The sequence below is a fragment of the Mastigoproctus giganteus genome, chromosome 3, assembly GCF_048544385.1.
Source record: "Mastigoproctus giganteus isolate SK-2022 chromosome 3, ASM4854438v1, whole genome shotgun sequence".
Classification (NCBI taxonomy): Eukaryota; Metazoa; Arthropoda; class Arachnida; order Uropygi; family Thelyphonidae; genus Mastigoproctus; species Mastigoproctus giganteus.
In genome coordinates, this window is record NC_143577.1 from 173766752 (window position 1) to 173790995 (window position 24244).

General features: G+C 38.0%; 2 protein-coding genes across 2 annotated transcripts in view; one reads left to right on the top strand and one right to left on the bottom strand.

Moving 5' to 3' along the window:
• Window positions 1-12369, bottom strand: part of spn-A (RAD51 recombinase homolog spn-A) — a 163453-nt gene extending 151084 nt beyond the window's left edge. The window contains exon 1 of the mRNA XM_090370766.1: window positions 12238-12369. The gene's annotated coding sequence lies outside the window, so the exon portion shown is untranslated. The remainder of the gene's footprint in view (window positions 1-12237) is intronic.
• A 243-nt stretch (window positions 12370-12612) lies between these two features.
• LOC150088418 (N-acylneuraminate-9-phosphatase) lies at window positions 12613-20766 on the top strand. The gene is made up of 2 exons (XM_090370767.1): window positions 12613-12727; window positions 19435-20766. Exons 1-2 carry the CDS (start codon window positions 12629-12631, stop codon window positions 20155-20157), a joined length of 822 nt encoding a protein of 273 aa, XP_090226893.1. The 5' UTR covers window positions 12613-12628; the 3' UTR covers window positions 20158-20766.
• The last annotated feature ends 3478 nt before the right edge of the window (window positions 20767-24244 follow it).

Here is a 24244-nt window from a genome sequence, read left to right on the forward strand (position 1 = left end):
ATTGAACGGGAGTTCGGGTGAACAGCGATCCCACTGGAAGTCAGCATTTGCGAACCATTTCTGTTGAAGAAACCAAGTAGCAAAAGTCCTCTGGAGTGGATAATCCACAGACTCCAATGATTGGACGCGTTGCAGATGGTATGAGCTCATTTGGTTTGTTGACAGTATCCTCCATACAGTGGATTTGGAAATATTCAATCGTTGGCCTATCACTCGAGTACTCATGCTCGGATTGCCTTCTGCAAGACGTAGGACATTCTCCTCATTGTCTGGCATCTTCGTCGTTCGCTCTCGATTCATGGTACCTCTCTTGAAACAACCAGTCTCATGTAACCTTCTGTGCACACGTGCGAAAATCGTATGATGAGGAGCACGCCTATGCGGGAAACGTTCCTGGTACAAGCGCAAAGCAGCATGCCCATTACAGTCCACAGCTCCATACACGAGGTGCATGTCGGCCAGTTCAACGTTTGAATACTCGTCCATCCTACTGCCTCGGGAACCGGTTCGCAAATGCTGACTTCCAGCGGGATCGCCGTTCACGCGACCACTTCAACGTCCTCTACCGCATGACGAAGGCACTCCGGACCCTGCAATGCTATGCGACTCCGACTCGTCTCTGTGCCCCCTACACCTCCCGCAAGCCCGTCGCACTGGTAGCGAATCACCCTGTATATATATATATTTAAATAATGGCTTAAAAGTTTAACATAAAATAAGAAAATAAATAAATAAATATTAAATAATTCAAAATAAAACAAAATAAAATAAAACATGAGCCAGTAGTATGGAAAAAACTGTAGAGCTAAAATTAACATAAAAATAATGTAAAATAAAATAAACCAACAGGGAGGGGAAAGTAAAGGTAATAAGACATAAACAATAGCCGATAGTCCCCTATATAATTTAGCACTTTAAATCCAATTAATAAAACCGATATAAAATTTAAAATAATGCCAATTATAATATAATTTAGCGGTACCCCCCCCTCGAAGGTACCAGTTCCGAAAAACGTGAAATATCACCAAAAAAAAAAAAAAGGGGTTAAAAGAACTATTAAGAGAAAAACAAAATATCAAAATAATAGACTGACTATTATGCCCCATATCGACAGAGGACCACGAGGCCAATAATGGTCATGGAATTGCTGCATTTCAATTGCTATACAAATCGTCGCAAAGGCAAAAAGATCGAAGAACCAAACCACCCATTCCTCCTCCGATCAATCCATAAATGCAGAGGATTTGCACGGCAGTGGTCCTTATGCAGTGAGAAATAATTTATAGAACAGACAGCACTCTAGAGCAGAGCCACACCACTGACATAATGTAAGCTTAGCCAGCTTATATAAAAGAAAAGAATAGATGGCGGCACAGGCGCTGCTTATTTAGCATATCAACCCACTACTACCACTGATTTATATTTAAATAATGGCTTAAAAGTTTAACATAAAATAAGAAAATAAATAAATAAATATTAAGCTATCATTAGAGGCAGCAAAATGCACATACTCCACATGAAGCCCAGATATATCCAATAATTCAAAATAATTTTGTTTTATTTTGAATTATTGGATATATATATATACTTAACTTATTTATACATTATTATTATTTTTTTTTTGAATTATGGTACTACATGGGAGCATCAGGTTTGTAGTGACCCCAACCAACGTGCTAGTTATATTTAAACCTAGCCCTGGTGTGGATAGCCCTATATATAAAAATATAAGATACATATAAAAACAGCAAAATTTTAAAGAAAGCTGGAGAAATTGGCAAAAGTTAGTAAAAATTAATGAAAATTAACATTCTTCCTCATGGCCATACCTCTGCTACTCCTCAGGGGCTTTGAGCAGACATATGGCCATACTAGAGGATTGCATTATACATACCCGTTTCTGTAATCTCTATACCAGTTTTGCTAGGTTAATTACTTGGTGGATAATTTGGAATTATAAGAGTAATCTTATTGAATATATGTACTTAATTTTAAATAAACAGGGTGGTTTATGTATATTACAGCTGTTGTTATTTTGTTATTTTGGTTTTTAGGAGCATTAGCAACTAAGGCCATATTGCTCCGGGATATGCGGTGGTCATTCCCTGACCTTTCCGCATGCTCCGTATTTGGTGGTGACGGGCTCGAACCCCGGTCTAATCAAGAAGCGTGTGCTACGCACTGCTGCTCCTTCCCACCTGGCTACGGAGGCGCCTGTATATTACAGCAAACTGTGATAGGAGATTCAAAGCCTTACGGGTATATAACAGATTGAAATATCATAGTATCTCACCTCCATGTCCTGTGGTGGTCAGTCTGAAAACGTTCAATTTCCCGCCAAAGTTTAGATTTTATGTGTGTGGTACAGTTTATTGCGCAGACATACCAGGTTTTGCCCGTGGCGTGATAGTTAACCTTGCCATAGGCAAAGTCTCATTCTTTGCATTCCTGAGCGTGGGCTGGTGTTGATTGTAATTTAATATTTGGTGTATTATTGTGGGAAACAGATACAATATATCTAACCAAGCTAAAAATGATAGAAATAGATGGTATTAATTGACATGGTGGTTATTAAAATAAAATGGGAAAAGATGGGATGATAGTTATTAAAATTAAATTAAATGTTATCTGTAGGGTGTGGGCTGGCAATGCTTTTCTAAGGCATGACAGCGCTGTATGTGCCCTTGGGGATGACTATTGACAGATATATACAGCCTCTTTCATTGTGAATATTAACTGTATTTCCGTGCCTTTAAATAAATCTCGATTTAGTGGAAATGTATTATACCTGTATGGTGTTGATGACTTGTGTATTTACATTCCTGGTGTTAATAACTCTGCTAATGGGGAATTATGATTTTCGACATCCAGGCACCGTGCAGATAGGTGTCGAGCCACACCTATGCACAATTAACCTGGGGTTCAAAAGGGGGCCAATTTATAGCTCTAATTAGAGCTTTTATGTTCCGTGGAAAAATTTTTTTCTATGATACTATTAGGACTAATGTGAGTTGGTCGCTGTATGAGTTTAGCTTGTGTGGCTGCATTTATATGGTGTCTGATGTAATTGTCAGGTATTTTGTTTTTGATAAGGGTATTTTTCAGTTTTATTAAAGCTATTATAATGCTTTCTGGGCTATTGCATAAGTGTATAATTCTGTTTGTTTGGTTTCTGATAACATTTCCACGTATATTTTTGGCTAATTTAGTTTCCCAGTTGGTTAGTTTAATTGCTGGGAAGCCGAACAGGTCTCTTTTATCGTAGTGTTTGGTGTATACAAAGTCGTTTGTTATTGTGATTTGATATATAAATATAAATAAATGGTTTTAATGTAACTCTAAAAGAAAAGTTTAAAGAGTCACATAGAAAAGAGGTAAACAGTAGATGAAATGGTTTCGGTGAAAGAAAGATTAATAAATTAGGTATGACAGATGCACCTAAAAGTGCAAAATAGCATTAAAGGATGCAAAAATATATGTAATTTGTATTAAAAAAGAAGAAAGTAGAAAAAGAAGAGTAGAAGATTAATGAAAGATGAAAGAATGTTAATATCCTAGAGGTTATGATGAATTAAGCAAATTATGGACTGAATTGCCAAGCCAATATAAAGTGGGAGAACTGTAAAATAAAATTAGTAAACAAAATATTAATAAAATACAAATAAAATGAAAATGGTATAGCTGTCATCAGATATAGGGGAAAAAATTTTAGTAAAAGGTCTAATATAAGTAATGCAAAAATAAATATTGGTACACGATCAGGTGTGTGTGTGTGTGTGTGTATATATATATATATATATATATATACGAGGGTGGTTCAATAAAGGATCGCCCTGACCTAACTGCAGAGGTGCTAGTCTGTTGATTCTTGGCACAGGTTTTAGTCCTTCTTTACATAGCCACCGTGCAGATTTACACATTTTTCCCATCGATGGATGAGGCTATGGATACCATTTTTGTAGAAGTGGTGAGGTTGGTCTTTGAACCAAGACTCTGTTGCAGAAACAAGTGTCTCATCATCAGGGAAGTGGGTTCTCTGAAGAAATGATTTGAGGGAAGGAAACAAGAAGTCCGATGGTGCAAGATCGGGTAAGTAGGCTGGATGGGGCAGTATTTCATATCCACAAGTGGCCACTTGTGTTGTTGCAATTTCAGAAGTGTGAACTGGGGCATTGTTTTGAAGCATTCTCAAACCTTAGGACAGCATACTACACCTACATGTTTTGATTTTCTCCCTTAATTTTGTGAGTAAGTTGGCATAATAGGCACCTGTGATTGTTCTACCTTTTGGCAGGTAATCAGTCGTTATTACATCTTTCTCATCCCAAAACTGTCAGCAAGACCTTTCCTGCTGACACTTGGACCCTTGCCTTCTTGGGGGGGGGGGACCATGATGTCGCCATTCCATGGACTGCTTTTTACTTTTAGGGTCGAAATGGTGTATCCAACTTTCATCCTGAGTGATTAGATGAGAGAAAAAGTCTTCCTCATTTTTTTGACACACGGCTAACACCTCTTGTGATTTCTGTTGTTGACCAGCCTTCTGGAAACCAGTCAATAATCGAGGAATCCATCTTGCACCCAATTTCTGTAAATGGAGTTGGTCGTGAAGGACTGTTTCAACAGAGTCCACACTAATCTTCACCTCCTGGGACAATTCACGCACAAATATCCGGCGATCTTCCACGATTAACGACTCCACTTTTCTGATTGTGCTCATCAATGGCTGAATGGGGACGACCTGGAACAGGCTCAGATTCTACCAATGTCCGACCACACCTAAACTGTCTATGCCAGTGCTTCACAATGCCATAGGATGGGGCTTCATCCTCATGGATTTCCCCTTCAAGAACAGATACTGGATTACAGCTCTGGCTTCGACTTTGTCCATGATGCTACTTTGTCACACGTTCAGCTCTGTAAGAGAAAAACAAATTAAGACACGGGGCTGAAATTTTACACCTTAAGTACAGAGATATGTATGATGCTACACACAAAATATCATGACTCTGTGATATGTGGAAGTAAGTGAGGGCAATTCTTTATTGAACCAGCCTCATATATATATATACAGTGGATTCCGGTTATTTGGGCCACCGGTTAATCGGGGCAGCCGTTTATTTGGGGCAAATCTTAAAAAACAGAAACCAATTGAGAAAATAGCCAGGGTTTACTTCGCTTAATTGGGACAGCATGCCGTTTAATCGGGGCAGAAGACCGCAGCACTGGAGATTACCCTACGATTGTCTCCGACGGTACCACGTGGCTCGGTCGAAATTCTGGAGGTCACAACCATAAAACAATAAAAACAATTAGCAGTCACCTGTGTATTGGGCTTTTCTGTTAGTGAAATCTATCATAGACGGACAGTAAACTCGATCTTATTGAATTTGCGATAATACCGAAAGCTGGAATTCTGTGGGTTATTATGGTGAAATGTGTTTACACTTCCATGAAATCTTCAATCAAATAAAAAAATTAATTTTCAGATCTTCTCTTCATTCCTATTTTTAAAGCTTTGTAACTCGTTACTCCGTTCTCACTTGCGCGTATCGTGTTACTTGCAATTTGTGTGTGCCGTGTTGTCTGTTATTGATTGCTTATCTTTTTACTGTTTTAAATTTTAGCCTCCCCCTCACCCACAAATGTCAGTGAACAGAAATGTCAACTAGTTCGTATGTACATATTGCAGTACGTATTAATTATTCCGTATATTCACGTATCACGATTATCACGTATCATTTAATTTTTTAATTGGTAAGGTAATAAAGGGTAAATTTGTGCTTAATATATCTTTGCTTTTATAGCTTGTGGATATTCCTCCTATTTTCGCTAATTAGAATCGCTGTGTAATAGAATTAAAATTCAATTCACAAACGTGATCATAATGACCGGCGCTTACTGCACTTCGTATAGTGAACGGTACTTTACTATGTTGAGTTCGTCGTAACGTGATTTGATTGTACTGTGAACCAATTGTAAAAAAAAAAAAAAAGGGGGGGGGGGGTACATTGTATTTTTAACTATTTACGTGAAACTTCGGATAATTGGGGCAGCCGCTTAATCGGGCCAAAATGCACTAGTCCCGATGTGTCCCAAATAACCGGAATGGACTGTATATTTCTCCTGCAACTATTTCTGCCTCACTTTGAATTTATGCCCCCACACATGTATAGTCTGAGCAACAGGAAGGATCTGCATCTGTTTCAATAGATCCACATCCATTCTATAAAAAAAAAAAAAAAAAAAGAAGGCTTTCAGACCTGTATACTTAAGATGTGGCTTTTACGTAATGAGATAATCACCTTCTTATCCCTGCTGACAAAATTCTTGTATATCATTGATAAAACCCCATGAACTCTCATACTAAATGCTGTGAAGGTGATCGAAGAGGAAAAGATCAAGATTGTTGATTAGTGTTGAATTCTGTAGAGTTCAGAGGATGAGAGAGGCAAAAGAGGAGATCAAAAAAGGGGTGGGAATTTCAGATTAGGAAGTCTTTGACAAGGGAATATAAGAGTGGACATATACACAAGTAGAACCTTTGAAGTAAAGGAAATCAGAGCAAATGTTTAGCTGATGATAACTGAAGCTAACCACATCGGTGTGTTTATGACGAATAACTGAGTTGTGATCAATAATATGATCAAAAAATAAATAAAATAATAATAATACAGTGGTTCTGGCAGTAGTTTTCATGCATGCACCATGCTTTACTAACTGAAGCTAACCACTTTGGTGTGTTTATGATCAATAACTGTCAAAAAAAAAATCTTCATTCCAATTGCTGACACAAAAAATTCTATCAGCACTGAAGACACTGAAGGGATTTAGTAAAATGAATGGGGAAGTTTCTCCCTTACAAGTGAAACAAGAACAAGGAAGCACAAATAAAATTTTAGGGAATAAAAAGACTGGATGTCAAAAGTTTGCATATGGCTTGTTCATCTATTAGCATTAGCAAAGGCACATGATGCAAGAAAGCAAGATTATACAGCATCAGCCAAAAAAACAAACAAAAAAAATACACTCATCCATTTCACCCATCCACTTGCTCCAAATGTTTGTCTAGTTCTGCCTTGAATCTATTTAAGCTATCAACTTCTACAACGACAGATGGAAGTTTTTGTTCCAGCAATCAACCACCCACTGGCTAAAGGCAAACTTCCACACATCTATCCTACAACTGTCTTTCCTCAATTTGAATTTATGCCCTCTCAGGCAATTATTCTGAGCAAGGGGAAAAATCCCATCAGCACTGAGCATACTCAAACCATTCAAGGCTTTATACACCTCAATCAGATCACCCCAGGTGCCTAGTCTCCAGACACCGTAATTTGCAAAACTTAAGCCTTTCTTCATAAGAGCAACCCTTTGTTCCATTCACTAATCTTGTTGCCCTTCTCTGTACTCATTCCAACGGCTCTACATCCTTCTTAAAATGAGGCCTCCAGACCTGTATACAATACTCAAGGTGTGGCCTGACCATTGCCTTATACAAAGCAGCATCTGCTACACGTCCGACATCCCCTCACTGTTAAAAAGTTCATCACCTCCATGATCCACCCCACTATTCTCTATGGTGCAGAAATATGGGCCTCAGCCGCACCTACAAACCTTAAGCGGGTGTACACCGCTGAATACTAGTTATTGAAATGGGCCAACAAGCTTCGTCTGCCTCCTGATACCACAACCACCATGATGGCACAAGCACTCGAAATCCTGAGGGTGAAGTTCCTGATAGTGGAAAAGAGGCTGGTCTTCACAGCCAAACTCATCACAGGCCAAATATCATCTCCAAATATTTGGAACACTTGCTCTTGGAGTATCCCACAGCCTCGCCTAAGATCGTCACCTGCACTTGTGGCTCACCACAACAGGCTTGCACTCACCGACAGGTTTCTCCACAAGCAGACGCTTGCCACCTTGAACTGTTTGGACGCCAACTCTGACAGGCTAATAAGTAACAAGACGGACAGATACAACTTTATCAAAGCCCATGAACCCTGACCTTCTAAAAGAGGATCGTGATGCTCCTATCCCCATGTTCAAATCTGTTATCACTGGAGCCCTGCTGAATCATTGCCAAGTTGTATTTTTTTTTTTTCTGTATTTGTATTTCTTTTACATTTGTACGCTGTATTTTGTAGCCTTTTTGTATTTGTACACTTTTTTTTTGTAACCTGTGTTGTATTTGTATGCCATGTATTATTCTGTTTTTTTTCAATCTACTACATGTGAACTCCTCGCATTCGTCGCCATGATGTTATTTTGTGCTGTTACTCTGTACTTCACAATAAAGATTTATTTATAATCACCTTGTCCCTGCTTGAAAAATTCCTGTGGGTTCACAATAGGGAATAAGCATATCAAACACTAGTATAAGCTGCTTCCAAAATTGCTAAAGTAAGTCTGTAGAATTCTGTAGAGTATTCTATGTCTGTAGAGTAACTGCCCCAGAATTCTACAGAATTCTGGGGCAGTTACAAGGACTAATAGATTAACAGTAGCCACTGGCAGAGGTGGAAGTGATTCTTGCACTGCTTCTATTCAAATGAGCAGAAGTCTGAAAAACAAGATGCAGGATATTTCAGAGACTGCTGGTAGTCATTGCGGTACAAGTAAACACATGGGTTGTGTTAGGGTAGCTAAGAATAGAAACAGGTGCATGTATACCTGCGTGTACACCAATGCTAGGAGTTTGGTAAATAAATTTGATGAATTTGAGGTATTGCTCAAAACATCAAAGGCAGATATTGTTGGGATATCAGAGACGTGGTGTCACACAGATATAAGTAATGCGGAACTGGAATTTGGGGAATACAATGTATATAGAAAGGATAGACAGGACAGGAGGGGAGGAGGGGTTATGCTATTAATTAAGAAACACATAAAGTCAAAGGAAGTGAAGCCAGTTGACATCGATGGACAGGGCAGTGTCGAGTCAGTTTGGTGTGACATAAGCATAGGGAAATCAAAATTGAGAGTAGGAGTGTGCTATAGGCCTAATGACTCTGATGAGTATAATAATATATTGTACAGGGAAATAGAGTGGGCCAGTAAATCAGAGAGTCTTATAATGGGGGATTTTAATTTCCCAGATATTGACTGGAATTTGTGGGTTGGTCACTCGCACACTAGCAAGGCTTTTGTGGATTTATTGGATGATTGTTTTCTACATCAGCATGTTCGTGAGGCAACAAGAGGGAGCAATACTCTTGATCTGATTATCAGTAGTGATTCTTCATGCATTAAGAACCTGCAGATAAATGAACCACTAGGTGGCAGTGATCACAGTGTGTTGAAGTGGGATTTACTCAAGGAGGTAACTACCATCAGAGGTAAAGGGAAGGGTTTTTGTTTTCGTAAAGGCGACTATGATGGTCTGAGACAGTATTTAAATTCTATACAGTGGGACCAACTGATGATGTTACCAACAGCAAACTCAAAATGGGAAGCATTCAAGGAACTAATCTTGGTGGCTACCAGGCTTTACATACCAACTAAGAAATATTGTTCAAGGTTTAGGCCTAAATGGTTGTCAGATGGACTAATGAGACATGTGGCAGAGAAGAAAAATGCATGGGATACATACAAATTAATGGGTGACATGGAAGCCTATGATAGATATAAGTTGGTCTGTAACCAAGTCACAAAGGAGATTAGGCAGGCAAAGGCAGACTACGAAAAATCCTTGGCAAAGGATGCAAAGAAAAACAGAAAGGAGTTCTTTACATACTTGAACTCGAGAAGGAAAGGGATGAATCAGATTGGTCCACTGGATATTGATGGTTCAACAGTTGAGGATCCTGCTCAGGTGGCTAACAATCTAAACGAGTATTTTGCATCTACATTCACACATGAGGAGTTATTCAGGAAGGAGAATGATGTAGGTAAAGTAAACATTGGAAGTGAGCTGGATGATTTTGTAATAACTGAGAGGAAAGTGGAGGAGAGATTGTTGAGGATGAACATAAAAAAGGCACCTGGGGTGGATGGGATCTATCCAGTTATATTAAAGGAGGCAGCAAAGGAAGTATGCAAACCCCTAGCCATAATTATGAGAGCTTCTTTGGACTCAGGGGAGGTACCCATAGACTGGAGATGTGCAAATGTAACCCCAATTCACAAAGGAGGATCAAAGGCTGACACAAGTAATTATAGACCTGTTAGTTTAACTTCTGTTCCAGGGAAATTAATGGAGGCACTGGTTAAAGAAGCATTGCAGGATCATCTAGACAAGAATTCAGTTATAGCTCAGACGCAGCATGGTTTTGTTAAGGGCAGGTCTTGCCTGACCAATTTGATTGGATACTATGATGTAGTCACAAAAGAACTGGATGCAGGGAATAACTTTGATATTATATATTTGGATCTTAGAAAGGCTTTTGATACTGTTGCACATGGAAGACTGCTGCACAAATTGGAGCAGTGTGGCATTGGAGGCAAATTGCTGCTATGGATAAGGGGATGGTTGAGTGGCAGAAGACAGAGAGTGGTAATCAATGGACACTGCTCAACGTGGACTAATGTTATTAGTGGAGTTCCTCAAGGTTCAGTGTTGGGTCCATTGTTGTTTTCGGTGTTTATGAATGATACTGATGATGGGATATCAAGTTTAATGTCTAAGTTTGCAGATGATACAAAGGTTGGCAGGGTCGTTAAGGACACTACTGACGCTATGCTGCTGCAACAGGATCTGGAAAGGTTGAACAGATGGGCTGAGAGGTGGCAAATGAAGTTTAACATTGACAAATGTAAAGTACTACATATGGGTAACAGTAACCCCAGAGCAATGTATGAACTCTGCGGTACTACACTGACAGTGGTGGAGAATGAAAAGGACCTGGGGGTAATTGTGCAGGCAGATATGAAGTTCTCTGAGCAGTGCAGACGAGCTGCAAGAGTAGCTCATGGTGTCTTGTCAATGATATACAGGAATTTTTCTAGCAGGGATAAGGAGGTGATTATTCCCTTGTATAAGGCAATGGTTAGGCCACATCTTGAGTACTGTATACAGGTCTGGAGGCCTCATTTCAAGAAGGATGTAGAGCTGCTGGAACGGGTACAGAGAAGGGCAACAAGATTAGTAAATGGAACAAAGGGTTGCTCTTACGAAGAAAGGCTTAAGTTTTGCAAATTACAGTCTGGAGACTAGGCACCGGCGAGGTGATCTGATAGAGGTGTATAAGGCTTTGAATGGTTTGAGCATGCTCAATGCCAATGGGATTCTTCATCTTTCTCAGAATAATCACCTCAGAGGGCATAAATTCAAATTGAGGAAGGACGGATGTCGGATAGATGTGCGGAAATTTGCCTTTGGCCAGCGGGTGGTTGGTTGGTGGAACCGACTTCCATCACTTGTTGTTGAAGTTGATAGCCTAAACAAATTTAAAGCTCAACTGGACAGGTATTTCGAACGAACGGAGGGGTGAAATGGGAGAGGGTTTTTTTTTTTTTTTTTTTGGCTGATGCTGAATAAGCTTGCTTTCTTGCATCATATGCCTCTACTAATGCTAATGCTAATTACTCTCAGAATGGGAATAGTATAATTTTTTTTTTTTTTTTTTTTGGTGAAGTCAACTTCCTTGCATCATTTGCCCTTACTAATACGTGGTGTTTTTTTCATAAATTATCATAATTACTATTTATAATATATAATGCACTTCGGTGTGATCATATTAACGAGATATAAACTGCAAAAGCAATACAAAAGGTATTTTTTTTTTTTTTTACGACTGAGCTTCTTTATATATGAAAGATGTCATATGAAACAGTTGCAAGAAAAATTTATTTTTAAATTCTTCGTGATCCTGCCTTTCAACGGCAAACAAAATAATAATTGCGGCTGCTGCCGCCAAGATGTTTAAGAAGTTGGAACCGCTAAATCAACCTGAATAAATTTCCGTTTGTATTCTGTACGGCCGAGATTACAAATTCATCTAACTGTTTTTCATTTCAGGCGATATACATGCGTGACAGTCATAGGTGCACCCACGAAAGAATAAAGTCTGCTCCCAACGGCCTTTTGTTTTATTTTATGTACAAGCTATCAATGTGAAACTTGTATCTTCAATAATAAAGCCGCCGCCGCCCCCACAAACAAAATTTGTAGGTGCATACCATCGGTAAATCAGCTTATGGCTACGATCTACAGTAGCAAGGTATGTATTCATACTTCGCTCCAACACTAGTGTCTTTATTTTAACCATAAAAGGGCGAAAATTCTTTACATACCTGATTAGTATGCTTTCACGTATACGCTGCAAGATTATGCAGATTTTCACTTAATTCATTTTTGATTCATTTCATCGCATTGCAAACGAACATAATTACCTAACCAGAAACTGCCACACATTCACATTTATTACTCCCGCCACACCATGGCGCAAGTCACGAAGAAAGCAAAAAAATGTGTGATATGAGATAATACTTTTGTCAAAAATTAATGATAACAAAATTTCAAAAAAAATCAAGTAACTAATTTAAATTGTCTTCAAAATTATGAAATACAACATTTTGAATGCATATACATCAAGTATAGTCCCGCATAATTGTTATATAAATACCGCTTGGCGGCGCATTCAATCAGATGTACGCGAAGCGCGAGAGTGGTGAAGTTTGAAACATGGGACGAGAGAAATTACCTAACATTTCCGCGATTCTGTTTGATTTAGATAACACCCTTATAGATACTAAGGGAGCTGACAAACGTGCTTGTGAAAAGGTGAGTACATATTAAAATTACTCGATAAGAAATAAAAGTTTTATGTACTAGTCTAAATTATTTTATAAGTAATTAAATAACTAGAAACGTAAAACTTAATTAAATCACACGTATTGTATCCTGTAATCTCCTTCCTCCCAAAATCAGAATTTGTAGGAATACAAACTGTAGAGGAAGATCCCACCAGAAAAAAAAATAATAATAATAAAATAAATAACAATGCTAAAAAAATAAATAATAATAATAGTGTTTCTGGCAGTAGCTTTTATGCACCACGCTTTACTAACGGAAGCTAACCTCATCGGTGTATTTATTTTTTGGCTGTTTTTAAAGATTATATCGTAATTCTCTTTCTTTTAATTGAAAGAGCAAAAAAAAAAAAAAAACTTCGTGAAAGAATTTCGTAAAGCTGTTATTTAGTTTCCGATTGGTTTCAATCCATCTATTAACCATTAAATTAAAAAAAAAAAATGCAATTAATAGGGTCGACTGAGCCTGCGACACTGCTTGCTTTTGTCGTTACTAGCAATGTGAAAATCCAAAAATATCCTCATCCAAGAAATCTTTGAGGTTATTTTAGTATAAAATTTTATTAGTATAAAATACTGATAAATTTTAGTATTTATTTACTAACAATATAAACTACAATTTTTAAACTACAATAATCAATAACACTTAAACTCACATTAAAAAAAGAAAAAGACCATTTGTTTATTGACTTACATCCCAAATACTAAATATACATTCAGTATACTTTTACAGAAGTCAATTTATTTCCTAAAAAACAGTTCAGGATTCTATTGCCAAGCAAGTTTTCATGCATAACGTTTCTTCTTATTACTTTCTTTTGAAACATTAGCAAAACTGTATTTTTTCGTTTTTAAGGAGAAGTGTAATTTAATCTACTTTCCATGTCATGCCTCCAATCACCATGTCATAACTATATTTATATATTTAAGAGCAATTCCTTACATGAAATTTTACAGCAAAGTATAATTTAACACGATAAATCCAAATATGACTTCAGAGCACTAAAATAAGTGGTAAAGTACACAGGTGCTGTTGTCTCAATATGAAACGAGCTAATATTTGTAAGGAATGCAAAGAGATCTCCAGGCTACTGAGAGAGGACTATTAAACCAAATTATTGGTTTAGTACCCAAATAGACATGTCTTATGTGGGCGGCTCGTAAAGTTAGTTCAACTTTACAAGTTTCCGTAACTCTGTAAAAAGACCAGAACTGAATGAATATATTGCTATGTTTTTTTTTTTTTTTTAAATCACAAACACGAGAGGTATTAGAACCTATAATAGTATCGCGCATGGGCTGAATGTTGAAAAGATGAAGGAAGATACGTATTGACATTAGACTTGAATTTCTGTAGATAGAAATGTATTTTCAGGAAATTCATATGAATGAAGGTTGTTCTAGAAATCGGAAATTGAATGAATAAATGAGGAAAAAGAAAAGTTGGTTCTCCGAGTTCGAAGTTGGACAGTAAAAGAACGTTGAGCGATTGGTTGCGGCACGTGTTCGGACGTCTTTGGAACAGACAGAGCAGGAATTATAGAAGCCAATTCAGAAGAACAATGTCCATAGAAGCAGCTATGGACATTGAAAACGCAGAAAAAGCTATAGAAAACGCACGCAGCGGAAACAATGAGTCATCTCTAACAGTCTCTCCACTCTTTGTCTTATAGATAGTGGAGGGACTCAGAGACGAGTCATTAATTAACCTAATTGCCTATTTTGAATTGAATCTAGAAGCCTGAGACAGGTTTTGGAGGTACCACCCCAGGTGTGGGAACAATATTCCATGGTAGGGTGGATTTGCGATTTTTACAAAGTGAAATTTGGATGAAAAGTTAACGCCAAGAGCGAAAGAGAAACATCAGTTTTTAGATGCAGAGGAAACAATATTTGTAATATGCCTGCCAAGGCAGATTAGAAGTCGGGATAAACCTAGAAATCAGGGTAATCCCTGATTTCTAGGTTTACCCTGACATCGAAGATAAGCATAGGAGATTCCTTTTTGCGAGATATAAGGCAGGACTCAGTTTTAGAGGGATTGAAATCAATTCGGTTATCTTTGCCCCATTAGAGAATTAGCTGGAGAGCAGCACGCAAGCAATTGTAGTGAATATTCGAGAAGCTGAAGCTGTTTGTGTAAAGCACCGTTTCTCAAATTGGAAGGCAGAATGCAATGTGATATCAGCAGCAAAACTACGGGTAGTATCTGTTCATGGAAGGTCATTGATATACAAGAGTAGGAGAGAACAACCTTGGGAACACCTGCATTAGTGGAGAAGTTAGAAGACAGAGAGCCATCCACCGTCAATCGCAGTGAGCAGTCAGGGAAAAAAATCAATACCCAATTACACAAAACAGTTGCAAAACCATAAGATGGAAGCCTGTTTAGAAGTCCTTTATGTCAAACCTTAACAAAAGCCTTTGAACTGTCAAGAGCAACTGCTTGAGTTTCACCATTTATTTTTCCATAGATGGGTAACAAGCCAGAATATCGTCAGTGGTTCGACACTCACGGAATCCATATGTAGTATGTACCCATTTGTAGTATTCAAATCCTATGGGTGCCAGTAATCCTACTACATTACAAGTCAATGTTACTATTAAAAGGTCCTGCCCCTCACAAGAATGTGGAGGCCAGTGAGATAAGAAAAAAGAATAGAAAGAAAAATAAATCGGTAAAAGGATCCAATTTGCGGAAGACCCTTGAGTCTTATGCTGGTAAGTCTCTTAATAAGTAATAAAGAAGATGGTAGGTCACAGTCCATGAGCCCCTACCTTAAAGAGCTCTTCTTTTGGAGGCGCTTCCGTAACCAGGTGGGAAGGAGCAGCAGTGCGTAGCATACGCTTCTTGATTAGACCGGGGTTCGAGCCCGTCACCACCAAATACGGAACATGCGGAAAGGTCAGGGAATGACCACCGCACCGGAGCAAAATGTTCCTAAAAACCAAATAACAGCTCTTCTTTTGGTTAAGTCGGCCACTGATTAGTAAAAAGTTCAAAAAATCCAGAATGTTAATAAGGCAATCAGAAATTGATGTTTGAAAGAACACAAACGGCAGCATATAATCAGTACAATTTTTACTTGGTAAGTCAAAAAAGTCGAGGACAAACGTGTAGTTTCTGCCAACAGGCGAAGTATAGGCCAAGTCCAGGTGCCATCGATACGTTTTTTGTCTAGTGGTTCAACGAGAAGTTCGAGTAGTCGTATCGATGTAGATGATAATTGTGTATTACATAATAATTAAAGGGGAAATCTGAATCACTGGCGTCGCTCTTACTGCTTGAATGGTTTTTCTTTTATTTGTTTGTTTGTTATTTGGTTTTTAGGAGCATTAGCAACTAAGGCCATATTGCTCCGGGAATATGCGGTGGTCATTCCCTTGACCTTCCCGCATCCTCCGTATTTGGTGGTGACGGGCTCGAACCCCGATCTAATCAAGAAGCGTGTGCTACGCACTGCTGCTCCTTCCCACCTGGCTACGGAGGCGCCCTTCTTTTGTTTGAAAAGTCCTGTCGTGTAAACATACTTTCTAAAATCTAAATCTGGAAATAGTTTTCTAGAATTAGATTCATTTCCTAGGGTGAGAGATGTAACCGAGGATGACAATCTATTCCTAAAGTCATATTGAGGAATCACAGTATGTGACGTCATTCTTTCTTTCCCGCTATAAAAGCAAAGATTGATATATATATATATAATTTTTTTTTTTTTTTTGTCCGAATTCAAAAAGCTTGCCTCATAAGAACTCATGGCCTGTTCTTGTAGATAAGAGTAGAAAAGGTTAAAAACAACCACCATATTAGGGTCACCCCAGAATTACCTCACTAACCGTATGTATTGCATGTGTTCTGTTCTATGGTCGGTTTTTCTGGATTAAAAACCGGAGTTTCCTATTTTTTAAGGGGGGTGGGGTTCCCTGGCTATCCTCGCCTGAGACCGACTGGATAATCATGGACGAGATACTATAAGAAACAAATTCCAGAAATCAACAACCCTAAATCCAGTGACGGTTTCAATCCTTGCTATTGGAAAAAAGCAATCTTAAACGCCACCAATCAGCACTGTTTTGGAGAAAGACCAGAACACTTGTTCCACAAAGATCGACGAAACAATATGTTCTTAGTCGTTGATGCACCTAAAACCGTACAACAAACAAAGGATCCCATCCACTAAGAAAATTGTTAAGAATAACTGTAACAAATTTAATGGTTACACTGCTACGGATACAGCAAAGATCAAATAATAAGCAGCAGTTGGACATTTATTTTTATGTAGCATCCTTTGATAACATCCCTTTCCCAACACTGACAGTAATTTTGGAGGACTTTTTTCGCCAGAAGCATCTTAAGCGTTCTAACTAACATCCCCCATAATAGTTTAATACAATTAATGAAAATAAAACAAATTTATTGTGTAACCAGATGAGTGCCAGAAGGGTGTCTTGTCTATCACCCTCTTTGCAGTGGCATTTGCTCCATTTTTAGCCGAAAACTTTAAAAAAAATTCGTTGCCTATGAAGGTGATTTAATTTTTTTTTTTCTTTGTTATCTCTAAAGAGCAGGAAATTGCGTTTGGATGAAACGAGGAGGCAAACAATACAATAAGAAAGCTTGAAGAATGCTTCGACTGCACTGGTTTGAAAGTAAATGAAAAGATAAATGCGCAAATGGTCTTCATCAAAAAGAAATTTAAAAAATTAGTTTTTGTGAATGGTACCACAGTACAAAAAAAAAAAAAAAAAAAAAAAAAAAGTGTGCGTGACGAGTACGCATAGCAGAAGTTAAGTGAAATTTCTTTAGGCAAACATTTATCACTTAACCGAGGATCCCGTATTGACCGTATGAATGCCGAAGGCGACGAATCTACACGAATGGGAGCCTCGGAGATTTGAGACGTTCCGTTACCAAATCTAGTTTCGGCAAGTGCTGTGGCATCGGATGATATTTAAAACTATTTGACTTGATAGAGCTGGAATCACTTTGTTCTTGAGAGCGCCACGGCAACTGTTACATTTGACTTACATCCTGCTGCTGGAACTGCTGTTTGAAGAAGAGCGTGATCTCGAGCTGCTACAATCTTTACATCGTTCTTAAACCGAACAGACTGAACCATTTCGGTTCGGCCTGTTCGGTTTAAGGAACCATTCAGGAATTTTTTTTTCAGTTTATTCAGGAATGTACGTTTAAACTGTGCGTGGATGCTTCGGCGTTTCTTAAAATCCTGTTGCTTACGTCTGCTACGTGTTGAACGATTTGATGGAGTACTTCTGGCAGTCGGTTTTGGCTTCTCGTTTGCGACTGGGCTTCGAGGACTCTTCATCGTTTTCATTTGCAGTATCAACTTCCATGACCCTCCCAAATTTACTTCTAACATTTTTAGGGAGATGCAAGGCTCTGAAGATGTGGATGGACTTTCTCCGGCCCCTTTTTTCAACTCCACTGAATCCAGGCCTTTTCCGCACGGTGTGAGGAGGACGGTGACAATACCACTGTACTTCCGTGCAGACAAACGGCGGGAGAATGTTGTCCAAGACCTGACTTCATTGTGGACGTATAATGCACGTATTGCGGAGCCAGTCTGGTAATGTCAGCGATATATGGATGGGAATTGGCTTGTTGGTACATCACGTTACTACTCATATTATTATTATTATTATTATTAGCCATATGATGCAAGGAAGCCTGAGGCTTATGCTGCACCAGCCAAAAAACAAATTCCCGAGTTACCCTGAGAGAGAGAGAGAGAGAGAGAGAGAGGAATCACCAAGAAAGAGAAGAATGATGATAACCAGCTCAGTACCCTGGGTGTGCCAAGCCCATACTCACCAGATGTGAGCCCCTGACGTAAATATTCGCCGATAAACGGGATAACCTTGGTTTGCCATTTTCAAAGTAATAGTGAGCCATCATACTATCCTTTCCGAGCTGACAGTTTTCATGTACCTGAATGGCACCCCGAAATAATTGCGAGAATTTGCGATTGTCTCCCTTGTATAATCTGCTATGTCTCTTAACCTCTCATCACTGAACACTAACTGAACGCCATTCAGTCGACTCGTGCTCCAAAGACGTTCACGACGATGCATAAGGGTGAGTTAAGCAGCCCAATGGGACTTGAGATATCAGTCCCGCTTCCAGAAAACGTTTGCGGACTGTGCGAGGGGTATCCTGGGACATAACACTGTTAAGGTGGACATAGGTGACTGACATGTTCTCCAGTTAGGTGACTGGCGAACATGTCCGTCGCCTATGTCCACCTTAACAGAACAGACGTATCCCGTCGGATACGTCTCTTCTGCCTTTAGTCGGTGTTTCTAGAATGTCCTGTGCATGGCCGACTAACTTGCCCCAGGAATAACGCCTTTAATTTTTAATAAACTGTTAACGGTAAATTTATTAGGAAGTTATGCTTGTATATCACATTAAAATTAGCCTGGTACAGTATGTTGTTTGAAGGTAACCATTGCGTAGGTATGATCACTTGAATGATTGTTATTATCCACAAAACTTATGATGAAAATAACTTTGAAACATAGGACAGTTGCAATCATTCTCCTAATTAAATTTGAAGAAAATTCAATTTCTAAAATAAGTTAAATTCAATATCTGGCAATTTCATTTTGATATATTAAACATATATGTTTATTTTAATTATTAATTTCTGTCTTTTTAAGGTGGGAATTTATCTTCAAGAGTCTGGTGTAAAGAAGTCTCAAGCTCAAGAATGCACAGAGAAATTTTATGAATTTATTCGAGCCCGGCCCCAAGATCCAATCAGAAACCGTACCGATGTCGATACCTGGAGGATAATGTTATGGGTTGAGACTTTGGGACCAAAACTTAAAAAATATGCTGGGCATGCATACTGCTTGTGGAAGGAATATAGAAAAGAAAACTTGAAGCTATTACCCGAAGTGGAAGATATGCTGTTGCATCTAAAGAAACATTATAAGTTAGGTCTGATTACTAATGGGCCCTCTTCTGCTCAATGGGATAAAATATACCGAATTAACGGGATGGATTATTTTGATACCGTCATTGTGAGTGATGATCATCAAAAGGAGAAACCAGATCCTCAACTGTTTGAAATTGCTTTCAAACAACTTGATGTGTCTCCTCAAGACTGTATTATGGTCGGAGATAATCTGAACAGTGACATCCAAGGAGGAATAAATGCGGGTGTAGCGGCAACGGTGCTGGTATCCAAAAAAATAAAGACGGCGGGAGAATGTTGTCCAAGACCTGACTTCATTGTGCATAGTGCATGTGGAATTATGGAGTTACTTCCCGAGAGGCAGCGATTACTTTCTCTACGACATTCAAAACCACTTACTTTTTTCCATAGCCTTCCTTATTATGAAAGCACATGGGGATTTGGAAAAAAATTAGAGTGGTAATTCAATTATTTGACTAGCTGTTACTAATTACCAGTGTTCCAAACTTAAATACCAAAATTTAGCAAACTGTTTGCTTAATAACCTTGTACAGAAGGTTATTTATCAATGTGATAAGAGATGCTAATCTAAACGTTATTCCGCCCAAATATTATGCAGTTGTGTTATTCTATGTTAAGTACTTTGCTGTATTTAAATTTAATTTTGTATATACTTTTCTGAATGAGCTGGCTTATGACAACATTTTGGTCAAGAATTTAAATTCGAGGGAAACAAACAAAGGACGTTGGAACTAATTCCAGGGCACAATATATTTATTTTAGTTGATGTTTTATGTAATTCAGCTTTTCTCATTTGGAACTTAATTTCATTGATTTAAAACGGAAAGTAAATTTTAATGGGGTATTTATCAAACTGTTTCGTTTAATAACCTTATACAGAAGGTAGTTTTTAATTGCTATTATGACTTATAATCTTTTAACATTCTTTATCTTCAGCGGAAGATTTATAATGAGCCAAAAATTGCATTAAGAATTTGGCTAGAATCAAAAGAGAAATTGGCATCACATGAGTTATCGTGAACTGGAATCTTTAGGATAACTTATTACTAAGTTAAGTGACCTACTTTAACTTTATATATATATATATATATATATATATATATATAAACACCTACAGAACGAGCCCAATACAAGAATAATGTGATTGTGAGGGAATCGAATCGTCTTATTACAAAGTAATTCAAAAAGAAGTAAAAATTGCCTTTTAGTGTTATTGGGACATATCCAATGGATAGAAAATGACTGTAGATCCTCTATATGTATCCTTCCAGTCATACGTAGACATCGATTGGATAGTTTATTTCTTCCCAGATCTTAGCTAACATGTCCATGAAACGTGATGCTACTAGTGATTCTGAGTTTGGAAGGTCCGTTTGCAGTAGTGGCATCAATACAGCGTTCTTTACATAGTCTCCCATAAGATACCTCGTGTTATGACCAGGTTGGGGGGAGGGTGCAACAACGCTACACCTTCGGTACTTCGTCCAATTACCAGCTGAGGTATTCATCACCTCCATAAGAAAGTGAGGAGCTGCACCGTCTTGCTGTAAGAAGAAGAAAGCAGCGAAATATTCCTGAAGCTGAAAACAAGATTGTGTGACCAGATAATGAAAAACAGGCGCACAGAATTCCTTTCTTCTCGTTGTGCATCTGCTCGATGATTACGCGAAGAATTTTGAGTGCCCCAAACCTGAACGTTGTGGCGATTGACATTCCCCTTCAAGTGAAAAGAACCTTTGCACTGGAAACAAGCTGTGCTATCCTCTGAGACTCTGAAGTTCGCAGCAGCAAAGCTCATCTCTTCAGTTGTTCGATTTGCACACCTACCCTAACTTCAACTTTTAATCTTCCGGAGTGTACGGTAAGCTTTTGTTTACGGTCGCACCTTTGGCTAGATTTTTTTCGGGTTTCACTGAAAGACTTTTTACATGCTGAACGATTTCAAGGGTGGTATGGGGCACTACAGGCTCGCTTCCCCTTTACAGATACTAGCTTTACTTCCGAACTGCTTACGTAATATAAATTTATCTTACTTTGTAGTAGATGATTCCTGTACTAACGTAATGATAACAATGCACTCTAGTCACTGAATTTCTTTCCAAGCTGGATTATAATTGCCTTTCCCGTGAATAAGCTCTTTTAACACATTCCTCCATGGCAGTCATGCTGGAAATTAAATTTCCAATGGTGATTTTAAAAAGTTTGTCGTTTTCTATTTGAGAAATTACTCTCATATGCTTGATTAATATTTTATAAACTGCTTTTTGAATCGGCTTGTATTTTCATGACTTGAAATGGCTTTCATGGCTTGTATTTTCATGACTATTTTCAATCGGCTTGGTAATATTTTCATATTAACTTATCTTTGAATACTGAGGAAATGATTATTCCTAATTAGCAGTATCTAGTAGTTAAAAGCGAGGGTATAGCGTGGTATACGCGTTTCAATTTGAGAGTGGTTCTCTCCCGGGTGATTGCAAAATAAAGATATCTGTAGTCTCCATCACAACTCCTCTAAACCTATGTAGCCACTCGGAAAACAAAAGGAAAATTTATTTTACTGCAACTAAGTTTGTTAACATGTATAATTATACAGTATATAATTATTAAAATTGGCTAATCCCACATAAATCACCTAAATGTATAGATGCGCCAAGAGAAGCTTTAAGAGTGAATTCTCTATTTCAGCGATGGCAAACTTCTTCTGCCCTTTGTGACAAAATGAAGCTGATGCAAAAATAAATTTTCCAGTTCCAGATGGTAAAATCTGACTAAAATTAAGTTTTCAGTTTGAAATAAAAATCAATACTTAAGTTCTGCAGATAAATTACACTTGCAGTTTTCACTGCCAGATGTGGCAGATCGTAAAACAAATATTTTCAAATTTTTAAAAAAAAAAAAAAAAAAACATTATTTATAATAGACTATTTATGGATGGCCGCTTGCGTGTATATCTTCCTATGTTTGCCACTCGTGGAATTGATTCGCTACCCCTGCTCTGAACTTATTGTGCCATATCCTTTCTCCTATTCTATAAATAGGAAAGTGTCAAGCAGAACATTCTAGCAGTTGCAAAGAGGAGGCAGAGTAAACAGGAGAAGATTAAAACCAAAAAGATGAAGAAAATAGGGTATGGAATTCAAAAGGAGAGAAAAGAAGGTTAAAAGATGGAGGGAATAACGAAAAGCTTACATAGTGGTATTAACAACACCTCAAAACCTGCAATAACTCACAGGGGAAACCTTATACCTCCTAACTACATCCTCGAACGAAGAGGACCTTTGAAATTCTTCTAGTCATTGACAGAATCAAATCCAGACTTCTCCAAACGAGTGTCATACGGTAATGTTTCGTGCCGATTAGGATTACCAGGAAGGGCTGAGAAAATTTTAATAAAACGGAAAATATAGGAGGAGGACAAACATTAAAGATAAATCAAAACGCAGGGCACAATCAGTTATTCATCGAGGCTATGTCAAGGAGTGACAATGAGTATTGTATTTGATATGCCGAGTTTTCTGGTAGGGGGAACGTTAATCCATGATTTCCATGTGAAAACATGTTTTTATCTCAGCGTAATCTTTTATGCTGAGATAAAGAACTGTGTTCGATTCCCGGATTGTGGGGTTAGCTACCAGGAAGAAACTAGCTGGAACTTTGAGGACTGTATGACGAAACACTAAGGCCATACAACCTGCCAATTTCACTCTCAACTTCCTGGTCATTTTGTTGGTTAGTCTGATAATGAATAAGCTACATAAAATAAGGAGATGATTGATCGTGTCTGCAAAGTTCAATTACTTGCATTGTTCTAATTCAGGCATTAATTAGATCAGGATGGTCTGAGGATTCGCCCAAATTATAGAGGTAGTCATATTTTAGATAATTGTTGGTAATCTAGGAGTCGGATGTCCGCCTCCAAGCCACGCTAACTACCACTCTTAGCAGTGTTCCCTGTGCTTCAATTTTATTTGTTGGCTTAATCTTTCCCCCACTAGTTAATATTTTGTAATTATTTCCATTTGACCTTGTGTTATTTTCGGCATAATGATAACGTGCATATGCCAAATTTTTCTCATTCTTTCCTCTTCTAGTAGATTTTGTACTGATCTACGCCTTTGATTTTTGTATTACTGTGAAAATAACGCACTCTTATGAATATAGCCAAAAATATTGCACTCCTGTATGCTAAGAAGCATTCAATTTTTAAATGTGTTTTTATCTTGACAGTTAATATTTTTCTTTTTGAACCAAAATTTTCAATCAGTTTTATGTATATACGGTGTTTCACTTAATAATGGCTAACTGTTATTTCTTAGTTTTGGTTTGACGAGTATTTTACTCGGACATGTTCCCCCCCCCCCCCCCCCCCCACAATTTTTCAAGATGTCTGATCAAAATCTGTATGAAACTTACAGGTATGACTTTACTAATTCGAAGTTCAAAATTTTCATAATTAATTTTTTTTTTTTTTTTTTTTACGAGAAAGGTTTCCCACAGTGAACACTGTGGGAAAACCTTTATCAGAA